Source organism: Anguilla rostrata, chromosome 1 (genome assembly GCF_018555375.3).
Source record: "Anguilla rostrata isolate EN2019 chromosome 1, ASM1855537v3, whole genome shotgun sequence".
Taxonomy (NCBI): domain Eukaryota; kingdom Metazoa; phylum Chordata; class Actinopteri; order Anguilliformes; family Anguillidae; genus Anguilla; species Anguilla rostrata.
Genome location: NC_057933.1, coordinates 69,087,134 through 69,107,758, shown reverse-complemented (window position 1 = coordinate 69,107,758; position 20,625 = coordinate 69,087,134). Strand labels below are relative to the sequence as shown.

At 49.4% G+C, this 20,625-nt stretch overlaps 1 protein-coding gene across 2 annotated transcripts in view; it reads left to right on the top strand.

Moving 5' to 3' along the window:
* Positions 1-20,625, top strand: part of atp8b2 (ATPase phospholipid transporting 8B2) — a 49,045-nt gene that overhangs the window by 17,075 nt on the left and 11,345 nt on the right. For both annotated transcript variants that reach the window (XM_064353685.1, XM_064353676.1), the window contains 18 exons: positions 368-426; positions 708-821; positions 2,679-2,777; positions 4,170-4,231; positions 4,824-4,896; positions 6,295-6,365; positions 6,952-7,031; positions 8,545-8,703; positions 9,052-9,140; positions 9,921-10,117; positions 11,110-11,318; positions 11,990-12,024; positions 12,502-12,667; positions 13,318-13,506; positions 14,643-14,758; positions 16,593-16,757; positions 17,194-17,305; positions 17,755-17,860. In XM_064353685.1, coding sequence (XP_064209755.1) covers positions 368-426; positions 708-821; positions 2,679-2,777; positions 4,170-4,231; positions 4,824-4,896; positions 6,295-6,365; positions 6,952-7,031; positions 8,545-8,703; positions 9,052-9,140; positions 9,921-10,117; positions 11,110-11,318; positions 11,990-12,024; positions 12,502-12,667; positions 13,318-13,506; positions 14,643-14,758; positions 16,593-16,757; positions 17,194-17,305; positions 17,755-17,860 — 2,101 coding nt within the window. The remainder of the gene's footprint in view (positions 1-367; positions 427-707; positions 822-2,678; positions 2,778-4,169; positions 4,232-4,823; positions 4,897-6,294; positions 6,366-6,951; positions 7,032-8,544; positions 8,704-9,051; positions 9,141-9,920; positions 10,118-11,109; positions 11,319-11,989; positions 12,025-12,501; positions 12,668-13,317; positions 13,507-14,642; positions 14,759-16,592; positions 16,758-17,193; positions 17,306-17,754; positions 17,861-20,625) is intronic.

Below are 20,625 nucleotides of genomic sequence, written 5' to 3'. Positions count from 1 at the left end.
TTGTTAAAACACTGTTGACTTTGGATCCAGTACTTGTTTCTCTCCCCCCATCCTGGATGGAAATGTCAGCCAAATTAGGCACAATTAAAGATTGTAGATAATTGCCTCCATTTCAGACAAGCAGTCTGTGAATAAACTCTGGAGCCTCATCGATCTTGACACAAACACCCCCCACCCCCCCACCCCATCTTCTCAATCAACATTGCGCAGTGTATTCCTGTCTGAGCCGCGCTTATAGGTGAATGAGGACATTGATCCACCCAAAACAAAATGTCCGACGACGTGGCCTGAAATATAAAAGCTGTGAATCCCATGTCTCGTCGCTGTTTAAAACTGAAGCGCTTTTTTTATTTCTCCTGTTCCGCAGAGGAGGAGAGGAAGGTCAGAGCCAACGACAGGGAGTACAACGAGAAGTTCCAGTACGCGGTAAGCCATTGAAGAACGGCAGAGCGAAACGCTGCCAAGTCAATTATGCTCCAGTCCATTGTAATGCAGTTGTTTTTAAGGAGCGAGGACTGACCGCGGCGCTGTTTCTCAAGGTTTGCCAAAAAACAGATAAAATGTCAGTGGGATTTATCACGGCCCTATTCCACCGGTCTCTTTCTCCGCTCCGTCTTCTCTTGTCCTCCTTGCCTTCGATCCCCCCGCCCCGCTTGTCCACGTTGTCTTCGTCCTTTCTCATTCCTCCGTATTGCTCTCGCTTTTAGAATAACTGCATTATGACCTCCAAGTACAACATCATCACCTTCCTGCCGGTCAACCTGTTCGAGCAGTTCCAGGAAGTGGCCAACACTTACTTCCTCTTCCTGCTCATACTGCAGGTAAGCAAAGTCCCTTCTGAGTCTATGAGTATAAGTGTGCGTGTGTTTAAATAGAGATTTTGTGTTTGGCGCATTTGGAAAAGCAGGCAGGGAGAAGAGTGAGGGTAGACAGTAGGATGGAAGTGTGGGATCAAGGATACATGGAGAAAGTGGTAAATGAGCCGTTACAAGCTTCATCTATCAGTAGCTGATGCACATGAGACATGACACCTACTGAGCATGCTCACTCGCCGCTGAACACTGCTGGCAGTGCACTGCTGACAGTATGTGATGATGACGGTTTCTTGCTGAGGCTGAAATGTGTGTACAGCTCTCCAGTTTGCATATAAAATGGAAGAGAATATTTTCTGGGTATTATTCCAGTCCAGTTGGGGGGATTTTCCTTTTTCTTGTTTCTGTGTGTGTGTACATCCTGTGCGTATTACCTCTATTACCGTTGGAACAGCACACCGACACTCCATGCTCTCAAAGAATGGATTCTTAAAGCACTGTGAGTTGTCCATAGAAATTGCTATTGAGATTCTAGCTGCTGATGGAAAATGTAGGCAAGCGCACACAATAGTCACACAGATTCTAATGCTTTGGCTGTCTGGAACAACTCGCAGCTTTTATATTTCAGGCCATGTTGTCGGACATTTTGTTTTGGGTGGATCAATATCCTCATGCAGGTACTCCTATATTTAGATTACGTTTCTGATGACTTTGTTATCATTCAGCATGTTATTACTCTAACCGTTTGTGTCACTATTTGTTACTTGAATGCTGTGTGTAGTTACGCTAGTGAAGCAAACCTGCATCCGAACCTTGATTGGCTGTTCACCACCTGTCAGTCAGCGGTGTGTGCGCACTGCCCATACGTGCGTGAGGAGGCAGGCATTACGTAAGGCAGGAGATGGGGTGTGGGGGGATACGGAGCGCGTAGGCAGCTGTAGTGGGACGCAGGCTAGTGGAGATGGGGCTATCGGTTTACAGGCCCCAGAAGGGCACAGGTACCGGCTGAAGGACGCAGGTGCATTAGAGAGGGGGAGGAGGAGGGGGCCGGAGACTCTGTGCTGCAGCCGCGGTTTTGCAACGGGCTGCATATTAATTCCACCTAATCCCCGCTGGCGGCTAATGCATTGTTTAAGAAATAAATGGCCTTCCCCTCCCTCTCTGGGGAGCTGGTGCAGTGTTTACCACTATTCCCTTTCTCTCTCTCTCTCTTTCTCTCTAGCTGTGGTTCCGCAGTCACGTTACTATTTTAAAGCCTTTTTGGTTGAATTCTGCACGCTGTAAAGACCTACATACATCGCCTCTTCTCCTCTGGGTTGCCGTCTTTCTGTCCGTGTCCCTCCTCAGAGCTGTGCGTGTTGTGGTGCAGTAATGATGCTGCATTGCATCCATTCCCCTGTGTTAGATGTTGACCTGCCATGTTGGCCGTGTGTAATGCAGCAGCAGAAGATGCTCTCCCAGGACGAGGGCTCCCTCGCCTTCTCCACGGCCCCCAGGCGCAGCTCCGCTGGGTGGACGGGTCGCCCCTCAATGCCTCCCTTTCCCCTTTCCTGCCCTGTCCTCCAGTCAGAGCAGAGAGCTCTCCTGGAATGCACATTTCCTTTTTTTTCCTGTAATTTTTTTTGAGGTAGTTTCCAGCCAGAGCATTCAAATATGTGGCAAAAGTGTTGTGATGTGGCGCTTATGCATTCTTCCCCATCTGTCTCCCCCCCTCTCTCTTTCTCTCTCCCTCCCCACCATCCCTTTCTTTCTGTGGGCAGGAACACACAGGAACGCTGTGTCACTCTATGATTATCTTATGTATGACTGTGGTAACACCCTCTCTCTCTTTCTCTCTCTCTCTCTGCTTCTCTCTCTCCCTTCCAGCTGATCCCTCAGATCTCTTCTCTGTCCTGGTTCACCACCATTGTGCCTTTAGTCCTGGTGCTGAGCATCACTGCAGTGAAGGACGCCACAGACGACTACGTGAGTGATGACTTTGCCTCACGCCTTGTCATGTACGACACTGAAGTGCGCTACTGCACAGCCTTACCAGTGCGATGGTCTTAAGGGATTCATTAGGAAATGTACATAAAAGTTTTATTCAATTAAATTCCATTTCCTTTCATTCAGGTTCAATTTTATGTCCTGTCACCTATCTCGGGTTCGAATTAAAATTCAAAAATCAAACTGGAATGTATTGGCAATTCTTTGCTCAATTTAGGACTGACCCCAACCCTGGTACAACCCCACCAATTCTGAAGGGGACCAGGCTCACACAGGCATCTTCAGTCCAACAGTGAACGCAACGATGCACAGCCCTACTAGCCCTAAGAGAGAGACCAGCCTCAAATACAATTTACAGCACCGACCCACAATGCAATGCTCAACCTACGCCGACGTTGCTAAGGGAAACCAGCCTTGCGCAGCCATTCAATGCACCTATGCACATCAATGGCACGCATTCCTAATCGATACTGAGAGAGAGACCAGGCTTGCATATTCTTCACAGCACACTGCGAACACAACCCTACCACCACTGAGGGGGGAAGCAGCCTCATCTCTGCAGATTTACTGTGCCTGATGCGCACAAATAATGCAGCTCTCCCCAGGCTAAGAGAGAGAGGAAAAGACGAGCCTCACAGAGCAGTAACGCAGCGGAGGGAGACTGGAGGAGAACGAGAAGCGAGAGATACTGGCCCCAGGCCGCAGAGTTTACAGCGCTGACGCACGACGGCGAGGCACAACACTGCCCACGCTGTGTGTGTGTGTGTGTGTGTGTGTGTGTGTGTGTGTGTGTGTGTGTGTGTGTGAGAGAGAGAGAGAGGGTGAATAACTGACTAGCCTCACCACAGCGCTAGCTGCGCTAACGCGAAGCGGCGGCACACGGTGTTGCCCTGTGAGGGAGACGCTGCAGCACAGGCTGTGCACTCAGTCAGCCTGAACAGACAGACTGGCAGCGTCTGGAAGCCGAGTCTCTGCAGCACTGGCTGCTTTATGACTGTGGCCTCAAAAGACACCGCAGTGACATCAACTAGAATACAGCTCCTGGTCTTACAGAATTGAGAAAAATAACGCATTTATCGTACATTATTAAATTTAAACTGGCTTTTATTCTTCTTTTTTTTTTCTTATGTTGTATTTATTTTCCCCCAGATTACCTCGTGTAACCCCAGGTGTTTGGGGTTACACGGGGTAACTTGTTCCTGCAGTTCAGTGGCCATGCAGGCTGTGTAGGTCACTGCACTTGAGAGAGGTGTGGAGGGGTAAATGGATTGTTCTAAAGAGGTGGAATATTGGAATATTAAAAAAGCGAACGTGGATCTTCGTATTTGCTGCGGGTTCCACTGATGCACTGTGCTGCTGTCCTCCCTGCAGTTTCGTCACAAGAGCGACAACCAGGTGAACAACCGGCAGTCTCAGGTCCTCATCAACGGCATGTGAGTCTGCAGCATGGGCTGGGGATTGTGGTGGATGTGTTAGTCACGGATTATTGATAATGAGGGATTATTATCAATGTGTAGTCATTAGTTATTGATAGTGAGTGATAATTATGGCAGTGTAGTCATTGATTACTGATAAGGAATTATTATGGATGTGTAGTCATTGGTTATTGATAATGAGTGATTATTATGGATGTGTAGTTACGGATTATTGATGAGTGATTGTTGAGCGTGAGTGGTCACTATTGAATGTTAGTGATTATTGTGGATGTGTAGTTATTGATTATTCCTAATGAGCGACTGTTGAGGATGAGTGGTCACTCACTGGCTAATTGAATGTTAGTGATTATTGTGGGAGGGTGATTTATTGGTTTGGGCTTCGTACTGAAGCCTCACTGATGGGCTGCATGTGAACCTGCGTGCTGCGACTGTGACTGCCTTCACCACATGAGTTTCCCCTTGTGGGATAATAAAGTTCACCTTGACCTTGACCTTGGTGTTGCTTCCCTCTCTCTCTCTCTCTTTCTCTCTCCCTCCCTCCCTTTATGTCTCTCTCTCCCTCCCTTTCTCCCCTCTCTTCCACTCCCAGTCTTCAGAAGGAGAAGTGGATGAATGTGCGAGTGGGTGACATCATTAAGCTGGAGAATAACCAGTTTGTGGCAGTAAGTCTGGCCCGCGGAGCTGGAGGTGCACCGCTGCACCGCGGGGGGAGAGTGCTTATCTGATGCATTCTGCTTCAGCCGAGCCTCTCACCACTTAAGAGATAAGGGCATGTTTACCACTTAAGGGCAATTTTATGACCTGGACCTGTTTAGAACGAGCACAGTATAACACCGCTTACCCTACTGTTGAGCGCACGGTATGAGCCTAAGGCTTTTGGTTTTAATTAATAGTGCAGCGTTTGGTCAGAACATAACGAGAAATCTTTTTTCGTGCGTGCGTGTGGGCGGGGGGGATTTATCTCTTGCTGAATCATGACTTTGTTTGTTACCTAAAAATAAAGAAACATTGAATGAAAATATGAATATGAATTGAGATCTTGGTGCTGACGTAGGAAGAGATGTGAGACGAGCTTCCGTTTGTGCATTGGCCTCCCTTCACCCTAAACTATGAAACTCTTTCCCTGTACCTTCAGTCCTGAGGGAGATTCATGTAGCTGTTCACCAATTAGCCACACATTACTCTTCCTTCTGAGATTGGCTATACATCTAACGTCTCACATCGTGACATTTTCAATCTTTCACTATTTTTGGCCCCACAGGACAAGCTGGATCCATTTTGATATATAGACGGCTATCTGTTTGGCCTGTGAATTGATGTTTTCGTGGTGCTTCCATTTGGCTAACAGCGGTAATAAAATACAGAAGACATGTACCCTGGCTTCCCGCCATGGGTGGACCGCAGCAGTACGGTGGGCAGGCTGGGTAACAGTGGCGTCAGTGCTGAGCGTCACTCTCAGTGCTGTACGTCGCTACTGAACGTCACTGTCAGTGCTGAACATCACACTGTCGGTGCTAAATGTCACTCTGTCAGTGCTGAACATCACACTGTCGGTGCTAAATGTCACTCTGTCAGTGCTGAACATCACACTGTCGGTGCTAAATGTCACTCTGTCAGTGCTGAACATCACACTGTCGGTGCTAAATGTCACTCTGTCAGTGCTGAACATCACACTGTCGGTGCTAAATGTCACTCTCAGTGCTGAACGTCACACTGTCGGTGCTAAATGTCACTCTCAGTGCTGAACGTCACTCTGTCAGTACTGAACGTCACTGTCAGTGCTGAACGTCACTACTGAACGTCACTGTCAGTGCTGAACGTCACTACTGAACTTCACTGTCAGTGCTGAACGTCACACTGTCTGTGCTAAATGTCACTCTGTCAGTGCTGAATGTCACTGTGCTGAGTGTCGCTCTGTCGGTGCTGAACGTCACTCTGTCAATCGCCCTGTCGGTGCGTGCCGGTCACTCTGTCAGTACTGAACATCACCCTGTCCGTGCCAGGCGTCCGTACTGAATGCCACTCTGTCGGTGCTCATCAGCCCTGTCTGTGCTCCGCAGGCTGACCTGCTCCTGCTCTCCAGCAGCGAACCCCACGGGCTGTGCTACATCGAGACGGCAGAGCTGGACGGGTGAGGACACGCCTCTGAATGCATAGCCCCGCCTCCTCGTGTGCCGATGGCCCTCAGCCGCAGTCTCAGGGTGACGTGCGGCCACTACGCCCACTGCCTCACACTGGCCCTCAACACCAGGACCGCACGCACTGTTGACTGTCCCGATGACATTTAACGACCGTTCGTCGTTTAGTCATGCATAATTCAAGCACAAAATTTGGCTGCTTTGTCCACCAGCACAGTTGTCCTCAGCTGTTCCAAGAGAGGACAAACCAGCTTTTAATGTATTTCCAACATGAGTGACATTGATCAGTAAAGGTCTGTTTAGCTACACGAATTATGAATTATAATGTTAAAAGTAATGTTAAATAAATGTGAATGGTGTTAGGGCCTCCCAAAACTTCTATGCCCATGATGCACTTAACGAGCATGTGCATTTTCTGTCACTCTTTAACGAGCTTTTTTTTAGATGTGGAATAGTATCATGCAGTGGCCAATGTGGTGTTTGAATTGATTAGTGTGCACGACAAGACCCACTTTAAACCGCCATTTTGAAAGACCAGTGTCACCTCATCTCTTGCTTGCTTTGTTCTGTCTGCTGCAGAGAGACCAATATGAAAGTGCGACAGTCTCTGCCCGTGACCTCGGAGCAGGGGGACCCGGGCAAGCTGGCCCAGTTTGATGGTACGGTGCGGTCTCTCACCTACGCGCGCGTTTCTCAGCATCCTGTCTGTGTGTGTGTGTGTGTGTGTGTGTGTGTGTGTGTGTGTGTGGTGTGAGTGGACGTGGCCTCACGTGTCCGCGCGTGTGCGTTTAGCTCACCTCTCAGTCCCTGACCTCCTTTTACACCGCGCCGGCGCTCGTTTTACCAGCCATATCCTGTAGGGGGAGTCTGTGAGTCAGTTTCTCTCTGTCTTCTCTTTCTTCAGTCTTTTACTTTTCTCTCTCTGTCTCTGTCCCTCATTAATGTTTGTTGCCAGCCTTCATTTGTGTGTGTGAGAGAGAGAGAGACCGAGAGAGAGAGAGAGTTTGTGTGTCCTCTCTCTCTCTCTCCTTCTCTCTCTCTCTGCCTGCCCCTCTTCCAGACGTGTGTCCAGGTTCATGGTCTGTCTCAGCGTGTCAGATTGAATCAGGGCCACAGCAGCAGCACATGAAAAATATGTGACAGGACAGTGACACAGCGCTCAGCCACAATGCGCAGTCCTCGGCACACCCTCTACACCCCGCACACCCTCTATCGCCAGCTCACAATCTTCCATCTCTCTCTATCTCTGTCTCTTTCACACATCTCAATTTCTCTCTCTCTCTCTCTGTCTCTGTCTCTCTCACACCATCTCAATTTCTCTCTCTCTCTCTCTCACACCATCTCAATTCTCTCTCTCTCTCTCTCTCTCTCTCACTCCCTCTCTCTCTGTGCTGATGTTCACAGCGCATCTGCGTTCTCTGGTGTGAACTCTCACCTATGCCTCTTCACACCCATACTACTGCCTCTCTCTCGCACTCTGCAATGTCCTTCCTCAGTATTAAGAACTATCGCTTGACTGCACATGCCTTTGATAAGTGACTAAGCTCACATCCTTTTCCATGTCCCTCTTCTTCAACCTCTGTTTGTCCGTCCCTCCTAGACGTACATATTCCCTGATTAAAATTCAATATACTATAAGATGTAAATTCCCCGAATTTGATAACTATGTTAGAAAATATGATATGATATTTGTGTGTTAATGAAAGCACTGTCTGTTTAATAAAGCCTATCTTTGTGAGGTTGCAGCCACAGCTGAGGTTTCAGTGTCTGTGGATACGCAGGTGCCTGAGATCCTTTCCCCATTTTACAATTTCAGTTTCACGGTGGCTTTTGACATGACAGTATTCTTAGCTGGCGTCTCTCTTCCTTTCTGTGAATAGATTTTGAAGGGCCGTGGTCTTACAGTACTGTTGTATTAGGTGTGTGGCAGGTGTGTGACATGCCTTTCTCTCTCTCACTCTCTCTCCCCCCCATCTCTGTCTCTCTCTCTCCTCCCATCTCTCTGTCTCCCTCTGCTCTCCTCTTCTCTTCTCTCTCCCTCTGTCTCTCTCTCTCTCCCCTCTCTCTCTCTCCCCTTTCTCTCTCTCTCCCCTCTCTCTCTCTCTCTCTCTCTCTCTCTCTCTCTCTCTCTTCTGTCTCTCTCTCTCTCTCTCTCTCTCTCTCTCCCCGCAGGAGAGGTGATCTGCGAGCCTCCCAATAACAAGCTGGACCGTTTCTGTGGCACGCTGTACTGGCGGGAGTGCAAGTACGGCCTGAGCAACCAGAACATGCTGCTGCGCGGCTGCGTGCTCAGGAACACGGAGAGCTGCTACGGCCTGGTCATCTTCGCCGGTGCGCAGGCCCGCGCTCTTAACGCCAGTCTGGTGCCCCCGCTCACGTGTCTGTTCAGACATCTGTGTGTGTGTGTACATGTGTGTATGTGTGCCTGTGTGTGTGCCTGTGTGTGTGTGTGTATGTGCCTGTGCCTGTGCCTGTGTGTGTGTGTGTGTGTACGTGTGTGTGTGTGTGTGCCTGTGTGTGTGTGTGTGCACATGTGTGTCATGCACTACCCTAACAACCTGAAAGACTGGCCTGTTTGCTGTGGGACTGTACCGTAGTGGCTGTGGTTTCTTTGGGTCAGTGCAGTGCGGTGTCTCTCTCCGCTCTCCCTCTCTCACTGAGCGCTCTGCTTTCTCTCAGGTCCAGACACCAAGCTGATGCAGAACAGCGGTCGCACAAAGTTCAAAAGAACCAGCATAGACCGGCTGATGAACACTCTGGTGCTCTGGGTAAATGTCCCTTTCTCTGTCCTCTTCTCCCTTTCTCTTCCTCCGTATCTTTCTCCTCCCGGCCCTACTTCACCTCCTAAACGCTCTCCCTCTGTTTTGAGTTGCGCTTGATTATAAGTGTCACTAATGTAAGGGCCACTCACAAACGAGGACAGGCGTCCAGGCGAGAGGGAGCATAAAAAAGCAGCAGTTGTGTGGGACGCACTTTTGGCCTGCTCCGACAAATCGGAATTTACAGGTCCAAATTTACAAAGAGTGATTTACTGTTGGTAATAATTCATCAGCACTTTAAAGAATGTCACTAAACAGTTGGGCACTGTGAGCTGCTTTGCACCGCTACATATGCATCACAAATAATGATTAGTGCAGTTTAGATTGGTGTTATCAGTACAATTAATGAGACAACACTGCAACGACCATGATAACTGACCTTTTAAAATGTATGAAATCGCAGCCAAATTATATTTAGATGTGATCAGCACTGCCGTGTTTTAACGACTCTCTCGCTTTTAAGATAGCACTTTAACTTCCTCTTTATTGAGGGACCGTCAGAGGGCCGAACAGGCAGTACTCCCCCTCCTCGCTGAAAATAGTCTCACTCAGTTCTAGTACAACCCTTGTACAAGATGGCGACTCTCGAGAATATGCTAAATCAGTGTTAGCGTGTAGGTGGCATTATTAGGAGGTGAATTGGGACCGGGGGGTTTCTGTTCGCTCGGTTCCGCCTTGCTCTCTTCACCCTGACTGACCCCCCCCCCCGGCGTACCCCTCCCCTCCCAGATCTTCGGCTTCCTGGTCTGCATGGGCGTGATCCTGGCCATCGGGAACGCCGTGTGGGAAAAGGAGGTGGGCTCCCTCTTCCAGAGCTACCTGCCCTGGGACCCGCCCGTGGACAACTTCCTGTTCTCCGCCTTCCTGGCTTTCTGGTCGTACGTCATCATCCTCAACACCGTGGTGCCCATCTCCCTCTACGTCAGGTAGGCGCGGCCGGGCACGGAGGCGCTCGGGTGAGAAGGGCGAGAGCTCTTCTTCCTGTCGGGTCACGTGACGACCCTTGCATTTATTACGCAGTCAGTCCAAGAGGGCTGAAGTTCACAGAGCCCTTGGTCTCTTTAAACCGCTTCCTCCAGAGCTGCAGCGCCATCTTGGTTCGTCAACACGTCGGTTGAATTGGTGTCTGGACAAAAGGCTGCAGACTGCAGCCTACGACCAGGCGAGGTCGGCTTAATGGAACCATGAGCAATATTATCACTCAGCAGACTCCTTTAATAACGAGAAGGCAATTTGAAGTTAAATGTGATTGCCCAGTAATCCCCCCCCATCTACAGAACCTGTGTCGATTTGTTTATTTGATGGTTTATTTATTTCTTTTGTTTTGTTTGTACATGGTGTCCTCAGAGCTACCCCAACAGGTAAGAACTGCCCCCCCCCCCAAAACCAAACCAATTCAAACCAATAACCAAAGCAATAACAATATCTGAATCCCCAAATGATCCATTATCTCCCTGAGTACCCCTTAACCCTACACCCCAGCCATACTACTGCAGTTTCACCCATGAGATGTGATTTCTGTGGATTTCTAAGGACTGCCTATACCCTGCTTGTATCTGTACCCGTGGGATGGTTGTGCTAGTGTGATTACCTCCCGTCTGCTGCCAGGTGTGTGTGTGTGTGTGAGAGAGTGTGTGTGCACACAGGCGTGTTATGCACGCCTCCTATGTAAGCGTCGCGGCAGCGTGTTGTAACTGCACGCTTCCTCGCGTGCATGTGTGTGTGTATATGCGTGTGCGTGCGTGTGTGAATGTGTGACTGTGTGAGTGCGTGCGTGTGTGTGTGTGTGTGTGCGTGCGTGCGTGAGTGTGTGGCTGTGTGCGGGCGTGTGTGAGTGTGTGGCTGTGTGCGTGCCCGCCCACGCGTGCAGGTAGGCCTGTTTGTAAGGCGCACTCCCCCTCTCTGTGTTTGCGGGCAGCGTGGAGGTGATCCGCCTGGGGCACAGCTACTTCATCAACTGGGACCGGCGCATGTTCTGCCAGCGGCGCAACACCCCGGCCGAGGCCCGCACCACCACCCTCAACGAGGAGCTGGGCCAGGTGGAGTACATCTTCTCCGACAAGACCGGCACCCTCACCCAGAACATCATGACCTTCAACAAGTGCTCCATCAACGGGCACGCCTACGGTAAGACAGGGGGGACGCGGGGCTGAGAGTAGTCCAAACCACAGTCGAAAAGATTACATGCGTGGTGTGGTAACTATGCACATGATTGTAACCTTTCATGTGCAATATGAACATAGACGGTGGTAATATGGCTAATTCAGCAGCGCTCTGTCACTCACCGTGTGATTACTTCAACCACATGCTCCTACCCTGCATTTTACAGTCCGTAACAACGTGAATTGGAATTTCTCTAGTTAAACAGACAGTCCCCAACTGCTGTATGAGTGACAGCGTTTTCCACAATAATGACTTTCTGGGTCAGAATGTTCCAGGAAGTGTCCTTCATGCATCAAAGTGAGAGATCTGCAGCATTTATGACTCCCCCCCCCCCCCCCCAGAGACTTGAATGTGCCAGTGACTGAGGCTCTAGACATGTCTCCAGTCTCCCCAGCCCCACAGCGTGACACTGCTGCGTCTGACCTGTGTGAAGCTGCTGGTGTTATTTTAAGGTTGTTTCACGTGCGAATGCCGATGTGCGCTGCGCTCTGTAGAGCTGGTTGAGCATACAGTGAGGTGCTGTAGTGGTGTGTAGTGCTATACAGACTGACCCGGGGCGTGCGCTGCTGATAGTGGCCGGGTGTCGTCTGTGATGGACGGTTTCGCGCTCGTTTTGACGGCTCTGTCTGTTCCAGGTGAGGTGATCGACACCCTGGGGGTGCAGCCGAAGGTAAGCGCATTTAACCCCCCCCCTCTTCCTCCTCTCTGTGCGCCTTGCGTAACCGTTATTAGCACAGGTGCTAATTATTAGCACAGGTCCGAAGCACAGGTGACGGATTCCTGTGATCCCCAGAGTTTCCCATGGAGAGACTGGGCTCTTGAAATATTCAAGTTTCCTTAATGCATCTCACACTGTGCCTCTTTTTGTCTGCCTGCTGCCTTCTCTTTGAACAACCTCAGCCTGCCTCTTCTCTTTTCCATTTTATTTTCACCCTCTCTCCATCTGTCCTTCACCCCTTTCTCTCCTGCTTAGGGGAGATGGCTTGGGTTCTTAATACTTGATGTAACTTTAAGTTGTTTTTTTTGTTTCTGAGATGTGAAGTGTACAGTTTGGTTGAGAGACTACATAAAGGCTCTCTCTCTCTCTTTTTTCTGTCTCTCTCTCTCCCCCCCTCCCTCTCCAATCTCCCTGCCCCCCTTTCCACAGCGGGGTCAGTCTCTGGACTTCTCCTTCAACCCCCTGGCTGACAGTGACTTCTGCTTCTTCGACCAAAGCCTGCTGGACTCTGTCAAACTGGGGGAGCCGCCGGTGCACGAGTTCTTCAGACTGCTGTCCCTCTGCCACACTGTCATGAGCGAGGAGAAGAGCGAGGGTGAGAGAGGGAAGGAGGGAGGGAGGGAGGGTGAGGGGAGGGAGGGACGGTGAGTGGGAGGAGAGGGAGGGAGAGAGGTGGGAGGAGAGGGGATTGGGAGGGGGAGAAGGAGGGAGAGAGGATGGGAGGAAGAGGTGGGTGGGAGGAGGAGGGAGTGTGAGAGGGAGGGAGGAGAGTGAGGGTGAGAGTGGGAGGGAGGGAGAGAGGGAGTGTGAGAGGGAGGGAGGAGAGTGATGGGGTGGTGAGACTGTGCAGTTCCTCTGTCCTGGTCACGAGTGAGGAAATGAGCGGGGCGGATGGATGGAGGGAGGGAGGGAGGGAGGGATAGAGTGAGTGGGAAGCAGAGGAAGGTCGCAGTGCTGGGCAGGAGGTAATGAGTGTTCCTGTTGTGACGCAGTGTCACAGAGAAGTGGGGGGGGTGTCTTTCAGTCCACATGTCATGAGTAAGGGACAGGCTGGGGGCGGTCAGGGAGAGGAGTGAGGACTGATCTGTGCAGCCTGTCTCTCAGCAGAAAGGCCAGAGGGGGGAGGGAGAGATGCACGCAGGCATCATTACACTCCTTTCCTAATCTCCACTCTCTCTGTACTCCCCACGTTCTCCTTTTCCCTTTCTCTGTCTCTCGTCCTCTCCTTCCCTTCCGGTTCCGCAGGAGCGCTGGTGTACAAGGCCCAGTCCCCGGACGAGGGCGCCCTGGTGACTGCGGCCCGCAATTTTGGCTTCGTGTTCCGCTCTCGCACCCCCAGCACGGTGACGGTGCAGGAGCTGGGGCGCCCCGTCACGTACACGCTGCTGGCCATCCTGGACTTCAACAACATCCGCAAGAGAATGTCCGTCGTCGGTGAGCACGCCACACCCCCTGCGTTCTGCCGCACTGTAATATGATCCGGTTATAAACAGTCCTCTCCCAAAATCTGTCTCTGGTGCACTGTAGGGAGGTGCTATTGTGTGTTGTCTGGGGAAATGGAATGCTTTTTATGTCACAAAAATACGGACATATCTGTGAGATATTTGCTCAAACTTAAAAAATCTCCGGTATAAGAATGGGCTGAATGTGACAGCTGCATCTGATTGGCTGGAATGTGTTTGGCCGGAGTGTTGATTGGAGCATTAGATGCCAAAACGGAACAAATTTGAGATATTACTGTGTACATTCGCAAATTGTCTAGAGTGCCTTAGCAACAAACTTTGTTGTAAATGTTTCCATTTATTCGCGGAAACGTGGATGCATTTTTGCTAGGACATTAATTAATGAAACTTTATTTAGCGCAAAGTAAAAGGCTCATTACCGCCTGTAAGAGGCGACGCGTTCACATTTTATTCTTGTACCCATAAACATTTTCCCGACGGATTTGTGTAGCGGTGCTCGTGGGTATTGGAGCTACGCCAGCGAGCGAGCAGCTATCATTTTTCACCGAAACCAACGCGCGCGCGGCCGGGATTGTGTAAATGACCTGACAGGCTGGTGATTTACCTCAGCCGTCAGCCTTCTCGTCGCCGCGGGAGACCCTTTTAAAGCTCTCGCTGTTTCCCTGCGCTCCGCACAGCACCGCCTCCGTTTCTGTCGACGGAAGATCAAACTGTTTCGGGAGAGCGCAAGTTGAGATGGATTTATCACGGGGTGAATTGCGATTTGCTAAACGCGTCTACAAGCCAGTGTTTGTGAACAATACAGCAGTTTTACAACATGATATATCTTTCTGCTGGGGCTCTGTTCTGTATATAAATGGGTGTCCCTGCCTCACTTTTTGCCTGTGTGTTGTGTGTCTCTGTGCCTGTATCTCTGTGTGTCTGTCTGTGTCTGAACCTTGCTGTCTGTGTCTGTATCTCTGTGTCTCTGTCTGTCTGAACCTTGCTGTCTCTGTCTGTGTCTGTATCTCTGTCTCTGTCTGTGTCTGAACCTCTCTGTCTGTTTCTCTGTGTCTCTGTCTGTGCCTGTCCTCTCTGTTTCTGTCTGTGTCTCTGACTCTGTCTCAGTACGGAACCCGGAGGGGAAGATCCGGCTGTACTGTAAAGGTGCAGACACCCTGCTGTTTGAGAGACTGCACCCCTGTAACCAGGACCTCATGAACGTCACCTCAGACCATCTCAACGTGAGTAACGCCTCTCTACCTTTAACACACCGACCCGAACCCCTCCTCCCCTCCTCCCCTGAGCTCCTGCCAGAGCTCCCAATTGGCTCTGGCCTCCATCACTGTCTCAACATCTGTGACTGTCTGTGTCTGTGTGCCGTGCTCTGCTTGTGTCTCTGGTCTCAGCCGAGTGAGTCTCCTTTCTTCACCATCCTACGTTTCTTCTGTGTAATGTCAATCGCCTCCATAAGCGTATCAGTTGTGGCAGTAAATTGAACAATAGCTCCCCCTGGTGGTGGACCGGTGCAATCTGCACTTGTGTGTCACTTGAATTGTGGGGCTTCTGTCCTGAATCACGCGTAGTGATGTTTGCAATTTACCAAGACAGAGGGATACATGGGATGGGTTTGCTTTTTCAGTCTTCTTGCCACTGTAATTCCTCTCAGGATCTAAAGCAGGAGTGTCCAGTCTTATCCCAATAGGGCCGCTGTGGGTGCAGGTCTTAGCCCAGCACTACTACACCAGATTCACCTAATTAACTAATGAATTAACTAATCAATCCAGACCTTGATAAGCAGAACCAGGTGTCTGCGCCCACACCAGCCCTTTTCAAGTAAGACTGGGCACCCTGGTTTAGATTACACCCTGCTATACCCGACCTGATGAAGACCTGAGAGCTGAAACAATGCTTGTAAAATAGTGTTATAAATGGGAGCAATAAAGAGCAGTGTGGTCAACAATAGAGTTGTCATTATTTTCTAACATACATATTGGTTTTGTTAGAGCTCTTCCTTTGAAGGGTTTAGAGACTAACTTCATTTCTACCAAATATGGTTAACTAGCACCATTGATTTATACCACTCTTCAAAGTTTCTCATGTGCAGAGTGGTTGGATAATCTGTGATTCATCTGTCAAATCGGACACTATTGTGAGCTATTCACACAATTCATGCTTTAGGCAGGCATTCAGAATCGTATGTGTGAGCAGAAAGGTAGTAGTGGTGTATTCATGTTGATAAATGAGGTCCCGGGTTCAGGAAGCTTTCCCAGTGAACTCTCATCTTGCCTGAATCATTAAATATTCTGGATTAAAGACTTAATTTTTTGCACTCTCTTGTCTGAAACATCTGAATATCTCCCTCTGCTGGTGTATAAATGACTGTTCCTGAATTATGTGGCTCTTCTATTGTGGTGTGCGTGTGTGTGTGTGTGTGTGTGTGTGCATGCATGTATGTATGTTTTATGCATTTGCTCACACCTCTATGGTAATTGTGTCCTCTGAAGGAGAGTGTGTGTGTGCGCGTGTGTGTTTTATGCATTTGCCCACACCTGTATGGTAATTGTGTCCTCTGAAGGAGAGTGTGAGCCTCCGCATTGTGACTGCTCTCTCTCTCTCTCACTGACTTTGTCTGTCTCTCTCTCTCTCTCACTGCCTCTGTCTGTCTCTCTCTCTCTCTCTCTCTCTCTCTCTCACTGCCTCTGTCTGTCTCTCTCTCTCTTTCTCTCTCTCTCTGCCTCTGCCTGTCTCTCTCTCTGCCTCTCTCTCTCTCTCTCTCTGTGTCTCTCTCTCTCTGTCTCTCTCTGACTCTGTCTCTCTCCCTCTCTCTCTCTCTCTGCCTGTCTCTCTCTCTGCCTCTCTCTCTCTCTCTCTCTCTGTGTCTCTCTCTCTCTCTCTGTCTCTCTCTGACTCTGTCTGTCTCTCTCTCTCTCTCTCTCTCTCTCTGTGTCTGTGTCTCTCTCTCTCTGTCTCTCTCTGACTCTGTCTCTCTCTCTCTCTCTGTCTCTCTCTCGCTCTCTCTTCTTCTCTCTCTCTCTCTCTCTGCCTGTCTCTCTCTCTCTCTCTCTCTCTGTGCAGGAGTACGCTGGCGACGGCCTGCGCACGCTGGTCCTGGCCTACAGGGACCTGTCTGAGCAGCAGTGGGAGGACTGGGCTGAGCGGCACCGCGGGGCTGAGAGAGCCAGCGACTGCAGGGAGGACCGACTGGCCGCCGTGTACGAGGAGATAGAGCAGGACATGATGGTACAGCGCTCTGACAGCTACAGCCTAGGCAGAGTGTGTGTGTGTGTGTGTGTTTGTGAGTGTGTGTGTGTGAGAGAACGTGTGCGTGCGTGCGTGCGTGTGTGTGTGCGTGTCTGTGTGTGTGTGTGTGTGTGTGTGTGTGTGTGAAAGAACGTGTGTGTGTGTGTGTGTGTGAGAGAACGTGTGTGTGTGTGCCTGTGCGCGTGTGTGTGTGTTCAAGTGAAGGACATCAGACGGCAACTGAAATATATTTGGGCCCTTATGATGTATTTTATAAATGTGGACCTAAATAAAGAATTACTCACAAACACGCGCGTGCGTGTTTGTGTGTGTGCGTGCATGCGCGTGTGTGTGTGTGTGTGTGTGTGTGAGAGAACGTGTGCGCGCGTGTGTGTGTGTGCGTTTGTGAGTAATCCTCTGTACCCCTGTGATGCAGCTACTGGGAGCCACAGCCATAGAGGACAAACTGCAGGAGGGAGTGCCTGAGACCATTGCCATCCTGTCGCTCGCCAACATAAAGATCTGGGTCCTTACTGGAGACAAGCAGGGTGAGACTCACACACCATGTAACTACTGTGCTGTTCCACATAAACTGTAGATCTACAGAAATGTCAACACACTTTTCACTGTCAACTAACACACAGTAGAACTACAGAAAATATAAACACTCTGTTCACTACAAACTAACACACTGTAGAACTACAGAAAATATAAACACTCTGTTCACTGTAAAGTAACACACCGTAGGGCTACTGCAGTATCTTCACACCTGTTACTGAAGCCACACACTAAATATGGACTGTATGACCAGACTAGGCCTGTTTATTCACACACATGCACATTTCTGACTTTGCTGGCCTGCGTCACACGATTGTGATGCCCGATTGTGATGCCCGATTGTGATGCCCGATTGTGATGCCTGATTGTGATGCCCGATTGTGATGCCCGATTGTGATGCCCGATTGTGATGCCTGATTGTCCCATTTCTTCCGGTCAGAGACGGCGGTGAATATCGGTTACTCGTGCAAGATGCTCACGGACGACATGAGCGAGGTGTTCGTCATCAACGGTCACACGGTGCAGAGCGTGCGGGAGGACCTGAGGTGAGGGGAGGCGGGAAGAGCGGCCATTTTAACTCATATTCGTCACCATTTTACGCTGTGGTATGAAAGTATTTTTCCGGGGTATTAATTCGTCCCAGAGGGGATATCAGGTCGTCTTCTTGAAGCGACAGAAAAAGCACTTACTGGTGACTAAAGAATCGCCATCTTATCTGACGACCTGTAAAACAGATCTACCACAATCCTGACGGTAAAGTGAAGCGGTCGTCCATCTGAAACCACAGCTCAGTGGGGACGTAGGGTTTTGTTTTCGGTTTGACAGGGCGCTGTGTGAGATTCAGAAGCGGTGGAGCTGCGCGCAGGCGTTCAGCATGCTGTGACGCTTGGGCTCCTCGCATGCCGGGTGCGGTCCCTGTGTCTGGCGCAGTCAGAGTTACAGCTGGCGCATTTGCGCGGTTCACCTGCGCTCTGTCCTTTCGTTCTGCTTCTTTCGCACCTCTGCACCTGCATCCATTCTCATCAAAGCTGCCCGCGTTTGAAAAAAATGCCACTTGAGCGTGACGGATTCTGAGGACCAGAGAAAACCGCGTCACGGTGGAAGAATCGGCCACGCGGCTGTTCGTAGCGCGCCTTGCAGATGTCGACGTAGTGCTTAATACGACATGACACGGCGGGAGTACGGATGGATCGATCACTAACGAACTGAGAGCGCGTTCAGAGAGCCGAAGAGGTTGAAGCGCATTGTGTTTTAGGTCACGAACTATCACGACAAGTTTTTTTTTTTTTGTCCAACACTGAATATTTAAGAGCTTCAGTCACAACGCAGGTGCAAAGGTGTAATAGTTCCTACTCAAATGTGTACATGTGTTTTATGGTGCTTGTTTTGTGCTGAGAGAATTCTCAGTTCTCCATGCTTTAAACCTCGGACTGGCGTTGAGGGAGAGCCCCTCATTTACAAAACTGCCCAGTTACAGCAAAAAGAACGAAAGAGAAAGAAAAGAGCATTAGGGAAGACAATAATCAAAGAACAAACAATGAAAACATTAGTTAAACCTTCTGATATTGTCTTAACCCTCCTATTATGTTTGGGGTTCATTTGACCCCATTCAATGTTTACTGTTTCTAAAAATATGGTTACCATACTTTTTTCAGCTAGATATTTCATGACTTTTCCTAACTTTATGGGGAAAACATGGCAAACATGAAATTAACTGAAAAAAATTATTTTCAATGTCCTAAGAGAGAGAGAGAGAGAGCATATGTGTGTGTGTGTGTGAGAGGAGGACATGGAACATGGAACAAATAGTTCCCACGAGATCTCTGATCATTCTTGCAACATGGGGGCGGGGGCAAACTTATAAGGGCTGCACACACAGCCCTCTAAACCACTTCTCTTTGCATTTGTGCCTCAACTAAAGATTTTGAAAATTACCACCAGACAGAGGCGTATATTTTCTGCCACTGAGGTTCTGTCACAGATCCTGGAGGGTGAAAGTGATTTAGATGAGGATATGTCTGAGACTGAGGATAATGTTGAGGAGGACCCTGACTATGTGGCATCCTCCTCTGACGATGAGAATGAAGCCTTTGAGATACCACATTCTGACCCTCCTGTTGTTTCTCAACCACCAAAAGATCCTCCTGTCATCTCTCAACCCCCAAGGAACCCTCCTGTCATCTCTCAACCCCCAAGAAACCCTCCTGTCATCTCTCAACCCCCAAGAAACCCCCCTGTCATCTCTCAACTACCAAGAACTGACATGTTCACTTCCAAAAATGGAGAACTACTATGGTTCAGATCCCCAGTTGAAAGAAACTTGGGTAACACTTTCAATTACAATTATTTTCTGCAGGTTTATATTGCTGGGGTCAAATTGACCCCAAACATAAAAGTTGTTAGTTAATTTGAACATAACAGGAGGGTTAAAGACAGTATGGAGTCCAGTTTTTTTTGCAAAAAAGCAGTCTGTCCTACGACTTTTTTGTGGAGACCTCAAGTACAAGCCAGTAATTTCCAGTGTTCTGATTCAAAAGTGAAGATAAATGAAATGGCAGCCTGCACAGCAGGGCTTTATAGATGAAAACGAAGCAGTGCTGATGAAGTCTCACAGACAGAGAGGGCCGGCCAACCTTTTCATGAAGAAGAGTGACGTGTGCCGTATGTATCTCTGTGAATATGTAACTCAGTATGTAACTAATGCAGTTACATAAGCTTCAGTATGTAACTAATGCAACTAAGTTAGCTTCTTTCATGCGATTTCCAGTGCAGTTGTGAGGACGTCGGTGGTGATAAACATGTGCTAAGGACAGAGCCACTCACCAGCACTGATCCCCCTCAGCTTACTGTACACGGCTCCCGGTTCTGTTGCTGTGGTAGATTTGTGCGCATACCTGGATGAATGTAGGCCTATTCTTTTCTGGTCAGACATGGTGCTTGCCGAGCTATGATCCTTTCTCTAGCAGTGACTCCTCCCTGTCTGGATAAGGCAAATAATAAAACTTACAAAAGGAGGGCGGACAGCCCGCTCTCCTTTCAAAAATAAATATAACCCTTTTCTCCTCTCCCTCCCTCATCACTCATTTGGACTTATGGGGCAGGTGTTTGTGTCCAGTCCACATGGGGAAAGACACACCGGTTGCGCTGTGTCAGCTGTCAGGATATGATACATCGTGGGGTTCCTGTGCGGCAGGACTAGGCATAGTGTTGCAACAGACATCCATGAAATGCCCGTCTGTCAACAAGCAATTGTGACATCATTGAACTCCACTGTAATTGCCATTTTATTTAAGTGGCTGACTTCAATGAA